At 34.0% G+C, this 20,565-nt stretch overlaps 2 protein-coding genes across 2 annotated transcripts in view; both read left to right on the forward strand.

Moving 5' to 3' along the window:
* The window catches only part of LOC147079534 (uncharacterized), a 107,380-nt gene that overhangs the window by 25,955 nt on the left and 60,860 nt on the right, over positions 1–20,565 (forward strand). The window lies entirely within an intron of this gene.
* The window catches only part of LOC147079535 (organic cation transporter protein), a 41,846-nt gene that overhangs the window by 19,019 nt on the left and 2,262 nt on the right, over positions 1–20,565 (forward strand). The window contains exons 2-9 of the mRNA XM_085941857.1: positions 6,165–6,408; positions 7,779–7,885; positions 9,406–9,560; positions 11,947–12,115; positions 15,512–15,665; positions 16,613–16,761; positions 17,933–18,023; positions 18,614–18,737. Of these exons, the coding sequence (XP_085797983.1) occupies positions 6,165–6,408; positions 7,779–7,885; positions 9,406–9,560; positions 11,947–12,115; positions 15,512–15,665; positions 16,613–16,761; positions 17,933–18,023; positions 18,614–18,737 (1,193 nt within the window). The remainder of the gene's footprint in view (positions 1–6,164; positions 6,409–7,778; positions 7,886–9,405; positions 9,561–11,946; positions 12,116–15,511; positions 15,666–16,612; positions 16,762–17,932; positions 18,024–18,613; positions 18,738–20,565) is intronic.

Here is a 20,565-nt window from a genome sequence, read left to right on the forward strand (position 1 = left end):
ATTCTCCAGCACCCTTTTTAGAAAAATTTCTTAGATTGTAATTTCTAACACAAAAATTTCGAAACACTAATGTCAGGTTTTTTTAGAAACCCAATCCCTAATGGAACTGTCAAAAAATTCTCGGTGTCCACCCAAATTCCGGAGTGGTGTAGGTCATGGCTGGGGAGGGCTGACAGGGCTCTAGCCTGGGGGCCCGGGCTGTGGGGGGCCCGGCGTGTCGGGTTGACCATATAAGTGAGATAATCGCACATCATAAATTAGCTTTAATAGCAAAAAAAAAGTCGCCTGCGGCGCTATTATACTTCATGGCCATGAACATTTTCAATTATGTAATTGTGCAATATATTTTTTAATTATTATGTGTCGATACTCGACAGCTCCATTATTAAGTAGATGTTTTAAAAATCGCCAATAATTCACTGTATGAGTACCCTTAATTTGAACTAAAACACAATTTGAAAAACGTTAATGTAGTGTTTCACACTGCCTTTAATCTAGGCGGTAGGTAGGGGGCCCGCCAAATATCCAAGCCTGAGGGCCCGTTTCAGGATGTGGGGACCATGGTGTAGGTACACCGAGTGCAATAGACAAAAGGCCGATAAACGAGAAATTAGGCTGTGAAGAAGAAAAAGATCCTATGGGACTAATTTACATTATCCTCCTTGGGCCCCCCTCCAATATTAAATCCTGGGTGCGCCACTGGAGCTAAGTGTATGTAAATAAACCAATTTTCCTAATTACGTATGATTGACAATCAATCACAATAATATAAATGTTTATTATTTAATCGTAAATACTGTAATCATATAGGACAGTGGTCGCGAACCTATGGCACATGTGGAAATTCTCCAGACACCTGAAAGAATTGTAGAACCTCAACCGGACGGAGCACCCAACAAAAGTGGTATTCTGGACGCATATTCGCATATATATTTTCAGTGAAAAGCTGATCAGAAGAAACATTTTATAAGGCTCTAACGCCATACATGTCCAATGTTAGGCGGAACAGCTGATCGCAGGAGAAAAGACGTTTTGGAAGAAACTACTAAAAAACGAGTTTTTGTATGTGCGATCTGTCAAAAGAATTGAAGAGAATCACTTCAATACATCAATTAAACACTAGAAACTCATGTTTTTACTATTGCACCACTTTAAGCCACTAAGGCGATTTTAAAGATAATCATTCAATTTATTTCAATTTATTTATTTTTTAACATATTGTGGACATTACAAATTATAAGATTAAGACGTTCACAACATGACATTTAGAAACAAAGATATATAAATATAACAGTATTACATAAACAGGAGATAGATCAGTAGATAAATTAGATAGGTACAAGGAAGTACACCGGATGAGTTAAGCAGACCCTATTTTAAGAATTTATAAAACAACGTCCACCTAAACTCATTCTCACGTAGGTGGAATATATCAACACCCGAAGCAATTTCGTTGAACATAGTTATCGCCCTCCCAATTGGCATTACCAGTGGCAAGTTGGTTCTGCACCTTGGGAGAATAAACAACTGATGATCTCTATTCCTAAGATAGTTATCAGGGACACACAGGTCAACACTGCCCAGAATGGCAGAGTTCTCATTTATACCTCGTATAAGTCGAAAAAAAATAATATAAATAATATTCGTCCTTTCAACACAAAATTTTCAATTTGCCATTATTTTCGCCGTGTTTGTGTTAGTAACGTTTTTTCGAGTCCGGTTTGAAGAGATTTTTTTGGAATACCTCTAAACTTTTGCTGATTTCTACGATTCTTGTAGAGGTAGGTTCTTCATATTTTTACTATAATACAGTGATATAGTCTGCTTGCCAAATGTAATGTGCGATTTCCGATATTTATATTAAAACATCAATTATTTAAATATGCAATGTTTTGTGAACTACTTGTTCCTAAACTTCCCCTGGCTTTAGGGTTGTCACAAAAAATGCTTTTCTTGAAATAGATGCTTTTTTTTTATTTTTATGGTTTTTAGACTAAAAATTATTCATCACTTTGAATCACCAGTTAACACTTTCTCTCATATTTCCTTTATTAAAAATGTACTATCTTAATCAATACATAAAAATGATACTATAATGCTTTGGGTTTTGGCAGCCTTAACGTAAACTGGTAGGTTGTACGAAACAGTCATTGAAGTGATTCCTATCTTCACCTAAGTAGATGTTTCTTTAAAATATGTCCAATTGTTTCTGGGATGAGACCTACATTTGCTTGAGGTCATTTTTTAATGGATTTCGTGAGTATCCATAGACAATAATTTTGTACTGGACCTACTAAAACACACTAGGCGAAGTTAGGGAATCGCGCCGTAACTTCGTCCATATAAAAAAATAGTGATTTATTGTATTGTTTAGTATGAAAAGGGTGTTACTTCAATATAAATAAAAATAAACACTATCGTCGTGCATTACATAAGGTCTATAAGACTTCATATTGATGGATATTTTGGTGGCAAAATGACTTTCTGTTAAAAAACCGGGCGAAGTGAAGTGGGTTTGACAAGTAAAAAGACAGTTTTTTTGGTTTTAGTGAAATGAGAACCCAGGTTTTAAATATATATTATATTATGTAAAATTATTGGATCAAAACAATCCAATAATTTTACATAATATAAGAGAAAAAGTAGTTTAAAACGTGGGTTCTCATTTCGGTAAAACGAAAAACACTATACTCAAATAGATTATTTCTTTGGGGTAAAGGCGTTAGTTCAAAACTAAAATGCTTTTTATATTATTTTTTTAATCTGTTGGCACGCCAACCATCATTACAAATGTTTATTTTTTTGCATATACGCATCGAAATGTTTGCAGCCCCTGATATAAGATGTTGATTGATATGATATTAAGTTGCACGACATATGATTGGCAATGGCTACTTAGTTATCATTAAAGCGAAATAATTCTCTTACATATGTGTCTCTAGATTTCAAAATCAGCCAAGTCCATAATGGATGAATCGGAGAAAACCAGCTTTTTGTTTTCTCAAGTACATAGTCACGAGGGTGAAAGTTTATATTATTTCGATTATAGAATATTTAAAATTAATAAGTTCCACATTTAGATAATGCAGAAATGTTAGAAAGCAGTAGGTAGTTCTTTAGCAATTCACAAAAAAGTCAAAAATACCTAAAGATGGACTTCGCTGATTTTGAAATCTAGCTACACAATATTTACATAGTTAACTATCTTGCTCCAATTTTATTATTACATGATTGATATCTAATTATTAAGCGTCGCCAGTCCCTATATGTAGTATCATTTAACTCAGTAATGTGCCAGTTGCTGTTATGAAATAATAAAAGAATATCATGTAAAAGAGTTATAATTATATGTAGTTAGATTAAACGTGTGTACTTAACTTAGTACGTAGTTAATGAATATAAACAACGTAATATAACGATGTGATATGACTCAGTGTTGCCATCTTTATTCACCCAATTGTAGTACATTTTACGTAAACTGGGTAACAATAATATTTTTCTGAAAAAAATCATACTTCCTACTTAAATTCTCCAAAAGTACTATAATTACTATGTTTGTCATATTTTACGTAAATTTAGCCGGAAAAAATGTGGTTCAACACCTATCATAATATAGAGTAAAATTTACCGAAATTTAAGGATATTCTTGAAGAATCTAAACTTAAGAAGAAAAGCAAAGCAAAAGAAAGACATTTGGACTGCGGCGCATTTTAACACGTTTTTCTTAGCTCGTATTCTTGTTTGTCCGGTGGTTGTTTATCCAGTAAAAATCTTGCAATCGATTTTTAACTAACTTCCCGACTAGCTAGACATTTGAAACTTTTAGAATATATCAGAACACGATGGGAATGCATTTTTTTAATACTTTTGGCCATCTTTAGGCAGAATTGAATTCATTTTCAGTTAATTCTGTTTTGTATGTTTCGAAAAAAAATTCGTTAAAAGTAATATTTACTACTCACTATTAAATTGGTTGCTAAGTGGGTCCTAGCAACTAAATTATTAATATATACGTGCGTTACTATGGAAATCAATATGAAATGTCAAAATGACATTTCAGTATTTTATATTCATTAATACATAGAATTGTCAAGTTTATATGATTCAACAGAAAATTAAAAAACGTGATATATAAAAAATTCTTTTTATTTTATAATTATTTTCCATTAAAGTATTTATGGGATTCCATTTTGTTGCATGAAATATAAAAGGTAATGTGACTACAATAATTAATAATTAGTAAACAACGCAGTTCTAGGCAATTTCCCGTGTTGTAGTTACCTATCCACACAGAAAGGTGTAGATTTTATATTTCGTAAAGGTGCACTGCCATTCTGCTAGGTTCTATGCATAGTAGTAAAAAGATAGCGGGAAGGGGATACGCTTTCGTGGAGTAAAAAATCTATACTTACCCACCTACGCGGTGACAACGATGGTGCTTTGTAAAGACAGCTAAGTATACGAACGATAAACTCTCTAGTAAAAATAGTAAAATCCAACTAAACGGAATAGACTGTAACTAGGGATTGCAATACCGGTATTTATTTATAAATCGATACCACAATACCGGTTTCAAAAATTAATAAAAACCGGTATTTTCGGTATTCAGAAAGCATACATGTTTATGTTTTTGTAAAATGAAATTTAATGTTATTTTTCATTTCTAGGTGTAATTCAATTTGGTGTATAAGATTAATGCTGACGCATATATTATATTGACTGAAACCAACAAAAGTTAAATAATAATAAAACAAAATCCCTCAAATATACTTACAGAATTGTCGCGATGAATTAAAATATTTCGAAAAAGAAAACATTCATGGCAAATATTCTCAATAATTCTATAACTGATTGCTATAATATAATTATAGATTTTAATAGTTACGTTTATTTGCTTACTTGCTGATCGTTTTCATTCTGGTGGTACTGCTTTACGGTAGCCAGTTATACAGTATTACTTTGCGAAGGCCTTACGCTGAATTTCAAGAACAGATGCTTGCAGCGGTTACTGATATTATGACTTTTCCAGAATCGACCAGATAAGAGACTGGACCATACAATCTCTCATCACATCTAAGGTGAGGCTGCGACCTACTACGGTTGCCTCAAAAGACTGTTAACCTTTTCTTCAATTCAGTCGAATACCGGCATCCTGGAATTCCGATAAACACCACACGTAGGGTATGTGTAACTGAGGTACGGGATGTTGGTATGACTTGGGAGAATATCCCAGGAAGGCCTTGTGGTGTCCATTGTGGTTACCATTTGTAGTAAGGCGCTGAAGATGTTGGGCTTCGTTATGGGTACTTCCCGGGTCTTGTCGGATGTTACGGTATTAAAACTTTTGCTTAAGTCTTTAGTTCGAAGCAGGCTTGAGAGTGGGTCTATTGTTTGAGCACCGCATCAGTTGAAGTATGGCCTTATGGTCGAGAGGGTTCAGAAGAAATTCTTAAGACTCCTTTACTTGAGGTCGTATGGATACTATCCGTGGCTTTATCCAACTGACTTTCTCTTAGGTATGCTTACATACTGCAGTCTGCAATTTAGAAAAGATTTTTATTTAGCTACGTATTTTTTTCGACTTATTCGAGGTATAAATGAGAACTCTGCCATTCTGGGCAGTGTTGACCTGTGTGTCCCTGATAACTATCTTAGAAATAGAGAGCATCAGTTGTTTGTTCTCTCAAGGTGCAGAACCTGCCACTGGTAATGGCAATTGGGAGGGCGATAACTATGTTCAACCAAATTGCTTCGGATGTTGATATATTCCACTTGCGTGAGGGTGAGTTTAGGTGGACGTTATTTTATAAATTCTCAAAATAGGGTCTCCTTAGCAAGCTCGGTGTACTTCTTTAAACCACTATAGATGTATAATTGTATTTTCATTGCGTTTGTATGTTTATATTAGTATGTTCTCTTTTTATATTTTCATTTTTATTCCTTTTATTACTTTTCTTTTTCTTTCTTCTTTATAATACTGTTTCATGTCACGTTGTGAACGTCTTAAACTTATAATTTGTAATGTCCACGATATGTAAAATTAAAAAAAAAATGATTTGAATTGAATTGAAAATATAATCCACCTAAGCAAGCAAATAAGTATGCAATTAGAATGTTATAATTCCTCTATTGTAGTGAAACATTTTGTTTTATTTTCTGCGCAGATGCCGCGTACCCGGTTGCGACGATACAGATTCCGTTGGAGACTTTGGAGCCACGTGGGTTTCAGCTGCCATTCCTCCGATCGATACGCTGAAACCTGGCCAGGACTTCCGTCCGTCACAATGCCTGATGTATCAACGAGTCAGTGACACGCTGGACACCTGCGCTATCGGAGACTTTTCAAACGCAACTCTTCAGTGCCAGTCATGGATATACAGTTCTGTAGAGAGAACTATTGTGACTGATGTACGTATGAAACCCATATACCTATATAATCTGCAAAGGTATTTACCCGCCATTCTACCGTCGTGGTCGGATCCTCAGGATCCTCATTCTTCTGAATCACAAGTTTCATTATGTCTCAGGCTTATCAGACACTATTAGCAAGGGATGCGAGACTAGTCAATAAATACTCTTCCCAGAGACAAACATTTTGCAAGGTGCACGGGTTTTGAAGATTTTATTAGAATTTTTCGGGAACACCAGAAATTTTTTACGGATCACCGGTTGAGAAACACAGCTATAAATAGTATTTAGCGGCCTTCCTGGACACCGGAATCCGCTTGGCTTGAATAACAGGCAATTTAGGTTGAAGTTCTCTTCTGGTATCCGTATCAAATGGCCGAGCCAGGTCCAACGTTCAATTTGGTACAGAAGATAACTGCATGACACGCTTAGAGATAAACCATTTGTGATTGGGCAATAAGGACTAACCATAGTTTACCTCTCGCATAGAGCCAGGTCGCCCTTATAAAACATTGGCAAATCGTGACTCATTGGAAATTTCAAGTCGTCTGTTTTTTTCTACGTAGGATTTCATTCATCATAATATAACACATAGCCTGCAATGCTATTGTACCTACTCCAAATTTATTAGTAATTTTCACCTTGGTGCCTAATACCGCCGATTGCACAGTGGCGACAACAAAGATAATTTTATAGACCCTGGTAGTTATCAGATGATGATGGACCCCACATCCTGAAGCGGGCCCCCAGGATAGTATCTTTGGCGGGCCCCCCTACCTATCGCTTAGGGCAAAGGCAGTGTGATGCTCTTCAGTAGCGTTTTCCAAATGGTGTAGGTATGCGGTAAAATGAATGTGTATAGGTATTTTGTGTTTTTTTTGTATATTTTAATACATCCGTTTGAATTGTTGGAGTTGTCAAATATTGATACACAATTAAAAATTGTGTCGTACAACCAAATAATTTTAAATAGGTAATAATATTAAGTATTGAAGGAAAGCCGCAGGTGATTTTTTTTTTTACTAGTGAAGCAAATTTGTGATGTGTTTTTATCTCACTTATCTTGTCAACTCGCCTCGCCGGGCCCCCAGGCTAGGGCCCTGTCAGCCCCTCCCCCCCTTGTGGGGGCCATGCAGATGATTGAAGGGTAGTGGTAAAATCCGATATAAAAAATACGACTGTGTGTTCTCAAAATGAGAATTGTATTAAAAATATTATTGTGTGCCGATGGCGGACATGTTTTTCGAGCCGTATCAATCTCGTTTTTCGCCTAGTGTCTCTACACCTCTATGGTATCTACCCTAATAGGGGATGAGTAACCGCTTTCATTTTATTTATGTACCTAATTGAAGGGTGAATATTTTTTCTAGTGGGATATTACATGCTTCGAAAATCAATGGAAGTTGTCACTAGTTGGAACGCTGCATTTTGCTGGAATCGTCTGCGGTTCTGGTGCATTTGGATTTCTAGCAGATAGGTAAAATTCAATTTAATTTTCTATCCTTAACCCTTCCAAGACGTAGCATATAAACACCAAGTTGTAGATAGAGTTGGGTTTCGGGATTTTCCCGACGGGAATTCTCGAGAAATTTACGAGATTTATCATCCCGTATCTCGAGAATCTTTTCTCGGGATTCGGGATTTCTTTATTATAAAATATTAATTGAAAAAACGATTTTCTATATGAACAAAAGTGGACAGAAAACACAAAACGTTCAAAGACTGGTCGGAGCATTTAACACAATTAAGCCAACTTCGACTCAAAATGAGCGCATTTTTTTCAACATCAGGGAATTTTGTGTCTCAAAAGCGTACGCGATTGTCAAACGCAGCGATTGACAGTCTGTGTTTTTTGAAATTCTATTTTAATAAGTAATGTTTGGAATTATTTTTGTTTTCCTACTTCTATTTTGTTTTTCTTCTTACATAAATAAAAAAAATCATATTTTTTTGGAATTTGTCTGTTTTTACACTGATTTTAGATTTTTTACAGGTTTTATTTAAATTTTCCGATATCTCGAGAATTCTTTTCTGGAAATCCCGAATCTCGAGAATTCAAAATTTTATCATTTCGGGAAATCCCGAATCTCGAGATTGAGATTTTCTCGGGAAATACCCAAATCTAGTTGTAGATGAATAGCAATGGTATTGTTGAAGATACTCACTGATAACCATAAATATTCTATAGTTTCGAGGTACAAGTGTTTAAGTCAGTTTGGTTGCATCTGATATAATCGGTTTTGAAATAAATCACAGTTTTCAAAATACACTTGCTTAAAATTTAATTGTTTTATCTTTCATTATTTCTTTTACATTATTTATGTACTTAATAATTAAGTTTTTGATATTGCGTTATATTCAATGATTTGAATAAGTAATTTAACGTAGAGTTAAAAATGATTTTCTCAAATTAAGCTATTTCTACACATTAAAATATCTATTTATTTTGTTACATATTTTTATACATATATTATATTATACATATTTTGTTATATACATATTATGACAAAATCTATGATACACAAAAAACAGCACAATTCTGTACACACATTGGCATTAAAATCTTAATTTCATAAAAATACGACCTGCAACCATAGTATTGATGATTAGCCATAGTAATAAAGAAATAGCAACCTGCAACACTGAAGGGCGAAAGTCATATTGGTACATTCTTATTGGTTATAGGTTTATCTTGACTTAAAAAAAAATCTTTTTAATGTTTTCAGATACATATTTATTAATTAATACAGTTGAAATTTTAAATTATCAAAAAAATGTCTCAAATTGCAAGCTTCGTATTTTTCCACTAGGTGCCTCTTTAAAAAGGGCTCAGTAAAGGCATCACCTTAAACTATCTTTTATCCCCTCATTTCTGAACGAAACAAGTGCCATTTTAATAACGTTGGTCTTATTCGCATTAATTTTCAGGCCGTCGCTAGATAATGCTAGTTTCACCTACCTAAGTACCTACAATCTCCACGCTCTTTAAATTTCCAGATTCGGCAGAAAATTGATTTTTATCTTTTGCATTTTGCTTATGGCCGTGACAGGGGTGGCGCAAGGTCTGGCCAAGGATTACATCACGTTTTGCGTTTTTGCCTTCATGAACGCCCTCGGCGCCTCTGGCGTTTACCCATTGGCATTTATAATTGGTAAGTAGCCAACATCATAATAATAATACTATTAACATGTCAGTAACGAAAATAACATATTATTATGTATATTATGTGTTACATTATTATAGTTGCCTTAAACAACTTCTAAATAATTTATAAATAAATATGTACTAGAGATGAGAAAAAATGGTCGATTTTGAAGACTAAGTATATTTACTACCAGTATAAAAGAATACTTAGTAAATAAACTTGTTCCAAAATACTTACTAGTATTTGGAATACTATATAGATCGTTTGGCGTGCGTATGCGACAAAAGTTTCATACTTCAACTGAAACTAAAACCAACTCCATATTATTATTAGTATTTTAAAATACTTATCGGCTCAGGGAACTCAGACTGTGTATCGGCTTCAATATAAACGCTAAAAATACGCTGAGCTCGTCGTCTACTTGTGGAAAAGTCCCATTTATTATAAAATTTTAAATTTATGAGTTGTTTTTCTGTTAGGTTACAATATTATTGTTAACAAAAATGAATAACAGTGATTTTTTTTAATTTTAAACATGGTTTGAGCGGTATATAAATACCCTAAGCCTGTGCGTCATCTCACCACTGTGCTGCGACACAAAATTTATGACCTATTATTATTCATACATTCGAACGCAATAGACTAATAAATTAAAATATACCTATATTCAAGTGCTATTTCGTTCGTGCGCATTTAATGTCAATAGTGTTGATAGTCTACCAACTGGCGAGTGCACAGAACAGCGACTCGCAATGATATCATCACAAGTTTTTTGGAATAAGTTTATTGGGCCACAAATACTTAGTATGGGTAGTTTCATCCGAAACTTGAGTACACAAACTGGTGACAGTATTTCCAACTCACCTCTAATATGTACACACTCTGGCAGCCTTCAAATGTAATGGATTTTTATCTATCTATCAAAAGTACCTAACTGATATTACATTACAAAGTCAGGACCTCATGACTGCGAATTGGGACTCGAATGATTTGGTTGCCGAATAACCCTGTCAACGGGTTGGTCCCTCTTCTCTCCGCATTCTACGACATTAACGATCCTAAAAATTATTACTGTTATGCCACGCGCACTCGACAACCACTTACGGTTGCAACAGGTCTCAATAACTCGTAAATGAGCACATGTTGCTGCAGGCCAGATCTTCACCGGTATACTCAAAGTGCGGAGTATCTAGTGATGGGGAATGTACTGGGAACAATATGGGGGTCCGCGGTTAAACTAATGAGAAGTGTAGGGACGGTAAATGTCAGTGGCTCCTGTTGGAATTTATTAATCCTCCTTAAAAAATCAATAAGAAAATATTACCGTCTCCCCCCCACCCATAACTACACATGAAAGAATATTATACCAGAACTGTTTGCATATATACCCCGTTTACACGTGCATAGATTAACCTTGCACAGTAAGAAAATGAATGGGGAAACATGTAGGTATTATCCTGCAGTTGGCAAGATTGCATGCATCAATCAACAAGTTTGGAAGCTTCCAAATTGTGATGATTTATTACGCGCAAGTAAGATTATTTTCGATCCGTCTACGCAGTAGTGTAATAGGGGCGAACATGCCGGTAAAAAAATGAACTACCTACTGATTTTGATCTTAACCGATTTTCAATAGGACCTGTCAGATAGTAGTATAAAATGACAACCTCGCGTCTCGCTTACTGTTGAAGAATGAGATTGAAGAGACAGTCAGCACTTTTAAGTGTAAACAGCAGTGGCGAAGGGTGACTTTTGGAAAGAGATAGGCTGTGGAGATCTGATAAAAAGAGCACACTTGTCAGGTATACTTACGAGAATAGTACGATATTTACTACTAATGAATAGGTACACACTAGTAAATGACAACGACACACTAATTCAATGAAACTTCAAAAACTCATTATTCAGGCTCTGCGATAGGAGCTTACCTTATTTCGTACAAATCAGCAGACTTGCTGAGGTTACGAGACGTAAAGTCCATACGAAAAAAAATCAGAATTATTTCACACATAATCGGAGATTTATTTACGTCGAGATGTCGCGGCGTTTATTATTTATTTACGGCGCGCTGTGGTATATTTTTTAATACCTTTGCAGTTGTTTTGTAAACTGTGTAATGCTGTAATACATTCCTACATATACGACATCTCTCGTTGGCAAAATAAACTATTTTTATATAAGATAAAATAATGAAGTGATTAAGTATATAAATATGTCAATATGCAATTAAAAAATATTTTTCTTAAGAAGGTAGGCTTTAAATAATCGCCTAGTATGGAGTCTTCGCCACTGGTAAACAGTTATTGTCATGATACTAAAATAAGTACGATTGCCGACAGTAATTCCATGCACGTGTACAGGCGCTATTATGAATTGTTTTCTTTATATATAGGCGTGGAGATGGTTGGAAGAAGGAAAAGGGAAATGAGCGGGATCGTCTTGAATTACTTTTACGCAGTCGGTGAGGCAGCTGTCGGATTGCTGGCCTGGATTTGGCCAGACTGGGTGACCATCCAGATCGTTGTATCGGCACCTGCCGCTATCTTTGTCGCTTACTACTGGTAATTAATTATACAATCGCATAATATTTCATTCAATAATTATTATTAACATATGAACTGATGTATAAGGCCATTTGGGAATATACTATTTAAATAATATGTAACATTACTTTATGACATTCTAATGACAATATATGTAACCCAGTATTACCTATTTGTAAATGTACATAGTGTTTATCTGAAATAATTTATTTTTGCAATCACCATTCATACAAACTGTATCATTATTATGTGTAATCTTGAAATGTTTTAAATAGCCACCTAGCCTACCTAATCAACTATTGCGAATTATTTATAAACATTAAAAAAAAGTTTTTGAACATTCATTACATACACAATTTTTTAACATAAATGTTTGAGTTTTATCTTCATGTTACGATTAATTTATTTATAAAGTCAGTTATTATTATTATGGTTAAAGTCAAGGCTTCGAACCGGAACTGAACCTAAAACCGGAAAAACCGCTATTTTTGTCAAACAAAATCGGAACCGAACCGAAAAAATATCGATTTTTTTTGTTTGAAACACCTACGTTAACATGATCTTACTCCCCACTTTAGTTTTTATTGGCGCAACGCGTCTTATGTCTTGGGTCTTGGAGCTCTGGTCAAAGTTGCGATATTATATTCCCTTACAAATCCTTTTTTGTTGCATTGCGATGTCCAAAGCCACGCTAGACCGATTAGTCAAATCGCCAATTAGCCTGCATTCACGTTGTACTGTGATTCTTTCCATTAATTGTATATGCTATGCGAACTTACTTATTACTTTTTATATGAATATTATTGGTCTGCATTGTGCCATACATGTATAATATTATTAGTTGTATCTATTAACTATGAATGCAAACTGATCCATCTACCCTTATAGTAGATATGACCAACTATATGATCACGGCCATATTCATAACGTTAAGACATTATAAATGGTACATGCTCTGTCATCTACATTTCTAACAGACTAACATATGAACAGATTTTACATAAATTTTAAACTGCAACAAAGAAATAACATAATTAGTAGGTTTATACTGTATACTGGCAATCTAAAACACCGTAAATTACTGTAAATTTACAAAAACATTCTAAGTTCAAATTTACATTTGAAAAATATAAATTATAACATAAAGGGGCTCGTAAAAGAGCAACTTTTAACGGAAATATGATACGGCAATAACTGTGTTGCGGTTAATAGTTCTCCAAAACACGAAAACAGTAGTCTACGTTGCCGAAACTTTCCATCTATTGCCCATGCTTTCTGGCAGCATGGTTGGTCGATATATGGAATATCAAACGCAATCGAAAATACAGCAATAATTCCTCGATAAATCTATTTCCTTCTCGCTCTGCTACATATGTGTGTCTTTGTTTGACCTGCCGTCAGCCTACCTCACCCCGTGCAACAACAAAAACATCGTAGTGATAGCCGATTCGACAATACATTATTATAATTTTTTCGCCATGTTGTTATTAATAGTATTATGGTGTATACTAATCGTCAATTCACACTACATACAATGAATAAATGGAGAAATGATAGGATATTGGAGCTTATTAATAAGGTTTATTTACGTCCTGAGCTATGGAACATGGCAGCCAAACTAGGTATATAATCATTCAAATATGAAAACGCCAACTTTACTGTCAAAGTTGCACAAACATCTGGATCTGGAACAATGTGAGCAATTGAAGATTTGAACATCCTGAATAAATACATTTAACTCCTGTATGAGTCCAGTTGCCAAAAATTGAAGAGTGATTGGTAGTATCGTAGTAATCGGTCTTGCCTTATTTATAACTACTGTATCTACTTTCTTTTTCTTCATACTAATTATATTTAATAAATACCTTCTCAAAGTAAATTTTTGACATTCTTGTAATGTTTTTAAATAAATAAATATCAATAACTAATTCCTGGTTTATATAACCTTATTGTTTCACATCTTTTTAAGTAGGACCGGATCGAAATCCTTCTTTTATTTTTGATTTGTTTATGTTATTATTTAGGACGATACATGCTGCAGAAACTTCAATGCCGGACGTTGTTGCTTTATCACAAGTCACGTGTACGCACAAAATACATTGGCCTCACTCTGATATCAGGTCATACATTGCCCAGCAACGAGGCAAGAGTTGCACCATTTTTTTGGCAATTGTATCGGCAATGTGCAATTTTTGATGATCGTTTACGGGCCCCTTTAAGGGCATCAGTATCGGGCAAGTGAGGCTGATGTATTTTGTGCATACACGTGACTAGAGATAAAGCAACAACGGCCGACAATGTTCTGCACCATATAAATAATCGCATAAACTAATCCCAAATGAAAGAAGGATTTGGATCGGGTCCTACTTAAACAAATTTGAAACAATAAGTAATATAAACCAGGAATTAGTTATTGATAATTATTTATTTAAAAACTTTAAAAGAATGTCAAAACTTGATATTTAGTGAAATTTTACGTTCCTTTATGCAGCTTTGATAGTTGGCCTTTTCATAATAGGATCATTATATAGTTTAGCTTCGACGTTCCATAGCTGCGGACGTAAATAAACCTCATTAATAAGCTCCAGTACCCTGTCATATGTCCATTTATTCATTTACGTAGTGTGAATTGACGATTAGTAATAACACCATAATAACATCAACACGGTGAAAAATTATCTCAATGTTTTGTCGAATCGGCTGTCACCATTGATATACTACTAGATGAGCAGTTCCCATACAAGTGTCATTTTAAAAATGTACCACAAAAGATATAACGAATATCGTCTTATAATATTTCCTTGTAGGTATAATGCGTTAAGACCGTTAACATGGATTCCCGAATTTCACCCGTATTGCCCTGGCTGTAAAACTAAATTTGCGTTCTTGGAATAGTGAACCTAAGGGTGGCTGCAACTCCAACGCAACAGACAGAGCAAGTCGTCATGCGCTGACTATTAGTTAGAGTAAGATGCAAGCTAGACCGGGCTTACTCAGTAAGTTTTAACAAAGGCCGAGTCGCTGAAAATCGGGCGTCATTTTAAGAAGCATATGATTCATCCAGTAGTATATCAATGGCTGTCACTAATGTTTTTATTGTTGCTAGGGGTGAGGTCAAACAGAGACGCACATATCAATGAAATAGATTTATCTAGCGATTATAGCAATAATACGTGTCTCACAGTGTTTTTAAAGCCATTAAATAATCATTTTTATATGTATTCATTTCTTTTCTGTTTCACATGTATATGTACAAGCTTGCAAAAAAAGAACAATTATTTGCCACCTTCATCAACAATCATCATTCGTGAAAAAAAAAATGATTATATAACCTTCACTGATTGGAAACTTATGTTATGCTCCGCCTAGAAGCAAAAATGATAATTCATAACCGTCATCTTTAATTTGTTATAGGTTAGTTCCAGAATCTGTGCGGTGGCTTATGGCAAAGCAGAGAAATAAAAAAGCTTATGCAATCATTCGAAGAGCTGCAAGAGTCAACAATGTTGTTCTCTCCGACATGGTGCTTGCCAACTTCCAAGACTCCAACTGCGTGAAACTTGGTGATGTAGGGGCATTTAAAAAAATTCAATCATATAAAATAATATTCTTCTTATGATGTCTTAATACTCTATTAAAATGTTTTCCGAATGGGATTCAATGAGAATTGCTGGTTATTGTAAGATATAATTTAGCCAATTGGATTGAAGAAGACTACCTAAAAATATAATATTAATCCCACTTCTCATCTTTGCTAGACGAAGCCATTGAGATTATAAAATATTGTTAAAATTCGACCATTACACCACAATATTTTAAAATTATACGTTTAATATGATTAAGATATAGGTTATCAGCACATGTCTTTGTTTTTGCATTCAGAAGTTCGGTAGCTAAATGTTAGAATGTTTGAACTGCAACAAGAGTTGTTCGCATATTTTCTGGATCGCGAATTTCGATTAGGATCTGATCGATTAAACAACATTTTGTAATTATCAGTGGCGAAGGGTAGAGGTACGCTAAAGATCCAACATACATAGGGCACATTAAACTTTGTCAGTCAAACGTATTTGTTCCCATTGAACTAAGACTACAATAATACGTCGATAGTGTTTGTTAGTTTTTAAAATTCAATTCAATGCTGCCTTATCTATGGCTTGGTAGATAATAGTAAAAATATTCGTTTAAGTATCTATAAAATATCAAAAATTATGCCATTATACACAGTTTAAAAAAATGCATTTATCCATTTCAAATAGGGAAATAATGTAGTAGAAACAGAACTGGGTTGATTCCAAGATTGGAGAAACCACTAATTTGTATTTTCAAGACTGCCATGAAAACATCACTGGTCTAAACTAAAAAATTTAAAGCCTAGTTCAAACAGAATATTTTTGTTCATAAACAATATTTTCCCATTGACATTTTGTATTAGAATATATTAAATGTTTATTTGTGTTTGTCAGGGAACGTTGCTCTATTCACAATTCCCTTAAATGAGAATTTTGTTTTCAGAATTCTAAACCAAAAAATGGAGACTACTCTGAACAAGAATCAGATAATGATGAAGAGGTTCCAGAAAGTGTACGTCTGCTGCCGATGTTCATTGCATCACTCAAGTCTAGGATAATGCTCGGAAGATTTGTTTTAATATTCTTCATATGGTAATAATAACTTTTATAGGTACCGTATATTGCCAAAGTTTAATAGCACCATGCAACAGAATTTTACGTACCCAGTCTACCATAATAAATTCTAATTACAATAGTATGATGTTTAAGAAAAACAGATGGAATATATCCGTGTATGGCGTGAATATGTTGATAAGTCTAAAAACATGAATGCTCAAGGCAGCTATTTGTAAGGCTTGTATTCTGTGGTACTCGTTGGTATTCGTTCACACCATACACGGATATTATACCTTGTTAGTTGAAATTATCCATAATTACTAACAAACTTTGCCTAGTTGCTACTACAACATACTGTCTTTTACCGTGTTGGAAAACATTCATTTATACAGGATACACACTTACATAGAAAATCCCAATATTAAAGTGAACAGGATAGTAGAATATACCAAAGACATAAATGCAAATTCGCAATACACAGGTAGAACTGGTTTGTCAACCACGTGCAATATACAATACTCATTTTATTGTATTAAGCGAACACGTGCAGACATGTTAGTAGAATAAGATAATAATGATGTAAAAACATGAAGACGTATTTACCAGAGGGTTAGAGCAGACTCTTTTTTGAGTTGCTCCGCACCAGCTCCACTGCGGGTAAATGTTAAAAAATTTAAAAAATAGGTGATTTTAAAACAAGATTTGTGAGTGGAGCGGAGTGGATCATTAGAGTGGACCACTACAAATTTTCAGTGCTCCGGGTAGAACCCCATTGCTTCACTGCTCCATGCTCCTGTTCCGAGTTCCGCTCCAACACTCTGGTATTTACAATATTCATCATTATTCCAAATGGAGTCAAATTATTTTTTCAACTATGTTCATCTTTTTATGAAAGAATAAAATAATTACGAGGACCATTTTATTCTTCAGATGCAAGTCAATTATGGCTTATTTATTGCATTGATGCACAGTGCTAATAAACTTTGGATGATGTTACTATTACATACCGTATTTTACAGAGCTGGAAATGGAATTTACCACAAACCATTTAACTAAAATAATTAATTTACGTATAATTCGAACCATAATGTTTTACAAACTAATTAATACCAACTTGGTAAATTATTTTCGAACACTATTAATTTAAGGCTGCGTAATAAAATAATGTTTCTTACGTCATGTCTAATTGTAATTTTTCATGTTTCAGGGCAACTAATGCATTTATATACTATGGACTGTCATTGAACTCAATAAATATGAGTGGAAACAAATATTTAAACTTCATATTAGTTTGCTTGGTGAGTAAATACCTATCTGCATAATAGGTGCTACCTAATGTACCATAGCTATTGATTATAAATGGTGGACACTGTAGAATATCAAAATGATAGAATGACAAAAGTCAGGTGTGGTTGTGGAGCTATTCAACAGTACTGAGTGTGGTTGTTATGACCTGTGAGCTTGTATGAGTGTACACATGAAAAATTGATTGAAAATTAAAAACTTAAATAAAACATGATTTAAAATATAAATTCGTCCACATTTTTGAATTTTAAAAACTAACCAATCCTAAAAAACTCCGCAGCCTACCCTTCGCCGCTACAACTAATAATAATCACTTTGGCATTTTTATTCAGTTGAAAAATCCTATAGAATAGTTTATATAATATGTATGGGTGAGTGAATAGTGTAAAAACAATGAATATCAAAAAGTGGCAGCCATTGTTTGACTTTGAGAATTAGAAATGCCAACAAAGCAATGTCAATATCTGTGCAGTTTACCAACTTAACCTTACTTCATTTATTAAAACTCTTAATAGTATGACTCATTTTATTACATATATACTTAGTCCAAATTCTTTGAATTGAACAATATTATTATTTTTAGGTTGAAATTCCTGGATATACAATGGCGTGGATTGCAATGAATATAATTGGGAGACGGTGGTCACTAGCCGCTTCATTTTTCATGTGCGCCATCAGTTGCTTTGGAGCAGCATTTGTACCTTATAGTAAGTGAAGCCATCTTATTTTCTTTCTCATTGTCACTACAATCCGCTATGGATACACTTCTGAAGAGGTTTCTAACATGCTTTTACAGAAATGGTTGTTAGCCATTTGTTTCAAATCGTTTTGAGTGACCTATATGGCATTGCTGTAGAGTGAAGTTATGTCACAAGTGTGCGGAGTGTCGCACTATCAACTATGCAATCCGCATGTAAAAGCTACTTAATCAGATGAATGACGCTAAATATTGATAAACATTAATCGAAAACATAATAACATAATATAGTATCGGTTATGTACTATTCCAGATAGTCACATGGAATAAATTTGTGAGAAAAGTGTATGAAAACATGAGGCGTCTATTTTCAAAAACTAATAAGTACATAACACAAAAAATACGCACAAACGTGTAGACACAAATTTTATATGATCTATCTATAACTTAAAAACATAATGATTTACAGAAATCGATTAATTAAAATGATACAAATAGATGTCAATATTCTAATAGAATAACTAATAGAATTTGAAAATATAATAATATGATCATTGGTATTGCGGCAATGGAAATGCGACCCTAGACTTTTTTCCAAGACAAAGTGAATTCGGGAACTTTTCCAGACAATCCTCGTAAAAGTAAGACAATAATTTTGATTCATTTGAATATAGAAAATTATGTAATTGTTATTTTTAACTTTAAAAAAAGTCGTAAACATAAATACGTAATTATGTTCATATCCAGTCAAATGCGAGAAAAAATGCGAAAGTAATGTTTAGTCAGTCCAATAAGCTTGTTTTACTCAGCAAGGTGAAATTCGATCTTTACTTTGATAGTTGTATAAAATTTTCAGTAATTATCATTCGAAAAGTATTGAATAATGTGCTTAAGAAAAGATGTGGCGATCAATGAGCCCAGTGAGAATAAGGATTTTCAGCAAAATCCGTGACATACGAATTATGCAATTATTTTTATGTATATTTTTTCACAGGCTGTATTGGTTAGTGAGAAACGTTGATGGCGAAAAATAAGATTATTTAGTACATTCATTTTTAGCATACAATTTTCACACAAATCTAATTAGGTACTGTTACACCCATGATTATTGGGCCTCTCCCGATAGTCTAAATTACGTAATTATTAGGTGTAACCATGTCACCTGACCTCCTAGTCAACAATGGGCGTACGTACGTCCAAAATTCCTTGATTAACTGTCAAAATGTTCAACATGTACTAAGCACGTAAGAATTATTGTATCTCATTATAATAATAGTATGTCAGAGAAGAATGTGATTTGCCGAATATAAGAGACAAAAGCCAAAGGAATTTAATAATGAGTAAAAAAAAAAGATAGCAACACTGCTCGATGTAAAAAGTCTGTCTAGGGTCGCCATTTAAAGAGGGAACATCAGCCCTCACGACTCGGAGAGTAAAACAAATAAAAATCGAGCATGGAAGTGAAAAATGGGATACAGAGTGAAAGGCCATAGATTAAAAGTTGTGAACGATAATAATTATTAATAATGAAACTAAAATTACGAGCATAAAACATTTGGAAGTGTAACTAACATGAATAATCTAAGAATATAAATCAACCAAAATAAAACGAGTTTCATTTAATCCTACCATGAAACAGATAGCAGTTTGATTAATTTTTGTGAATCCCGGGTCCTACCAACATCCCTAGCTAGCCACAGGACCTGGGATATCTCGCTACCAATTGCAAATAAGAACTTTTACCTCAGTAATGTTCATTAATATTTATAATGTTAAAACGCATTTCTCACTGAAGACATGGGATATTGTGTGTCAGCATTATTCAATCATGAGAGGCT

The sequence above is a fragment of the Rhyacophila brunnea genome, unplaced genomic scaffold (assembly GCF_057557595.1).
Source record: "Rhyacophila brunnea isolate RB1 unplaced genomic scaffold, BYU_Rbru_1.0 scaffold_1, whole genome shotgun sequence".
Classification (NCBI taxonomy): domain Eukaryota; kingdom Metazoa; phylum Arthropoda; class Insecta; order Trichoptera; family Rhyacophilidae; genus Rhyacophila; species Rhyacophila brunnea.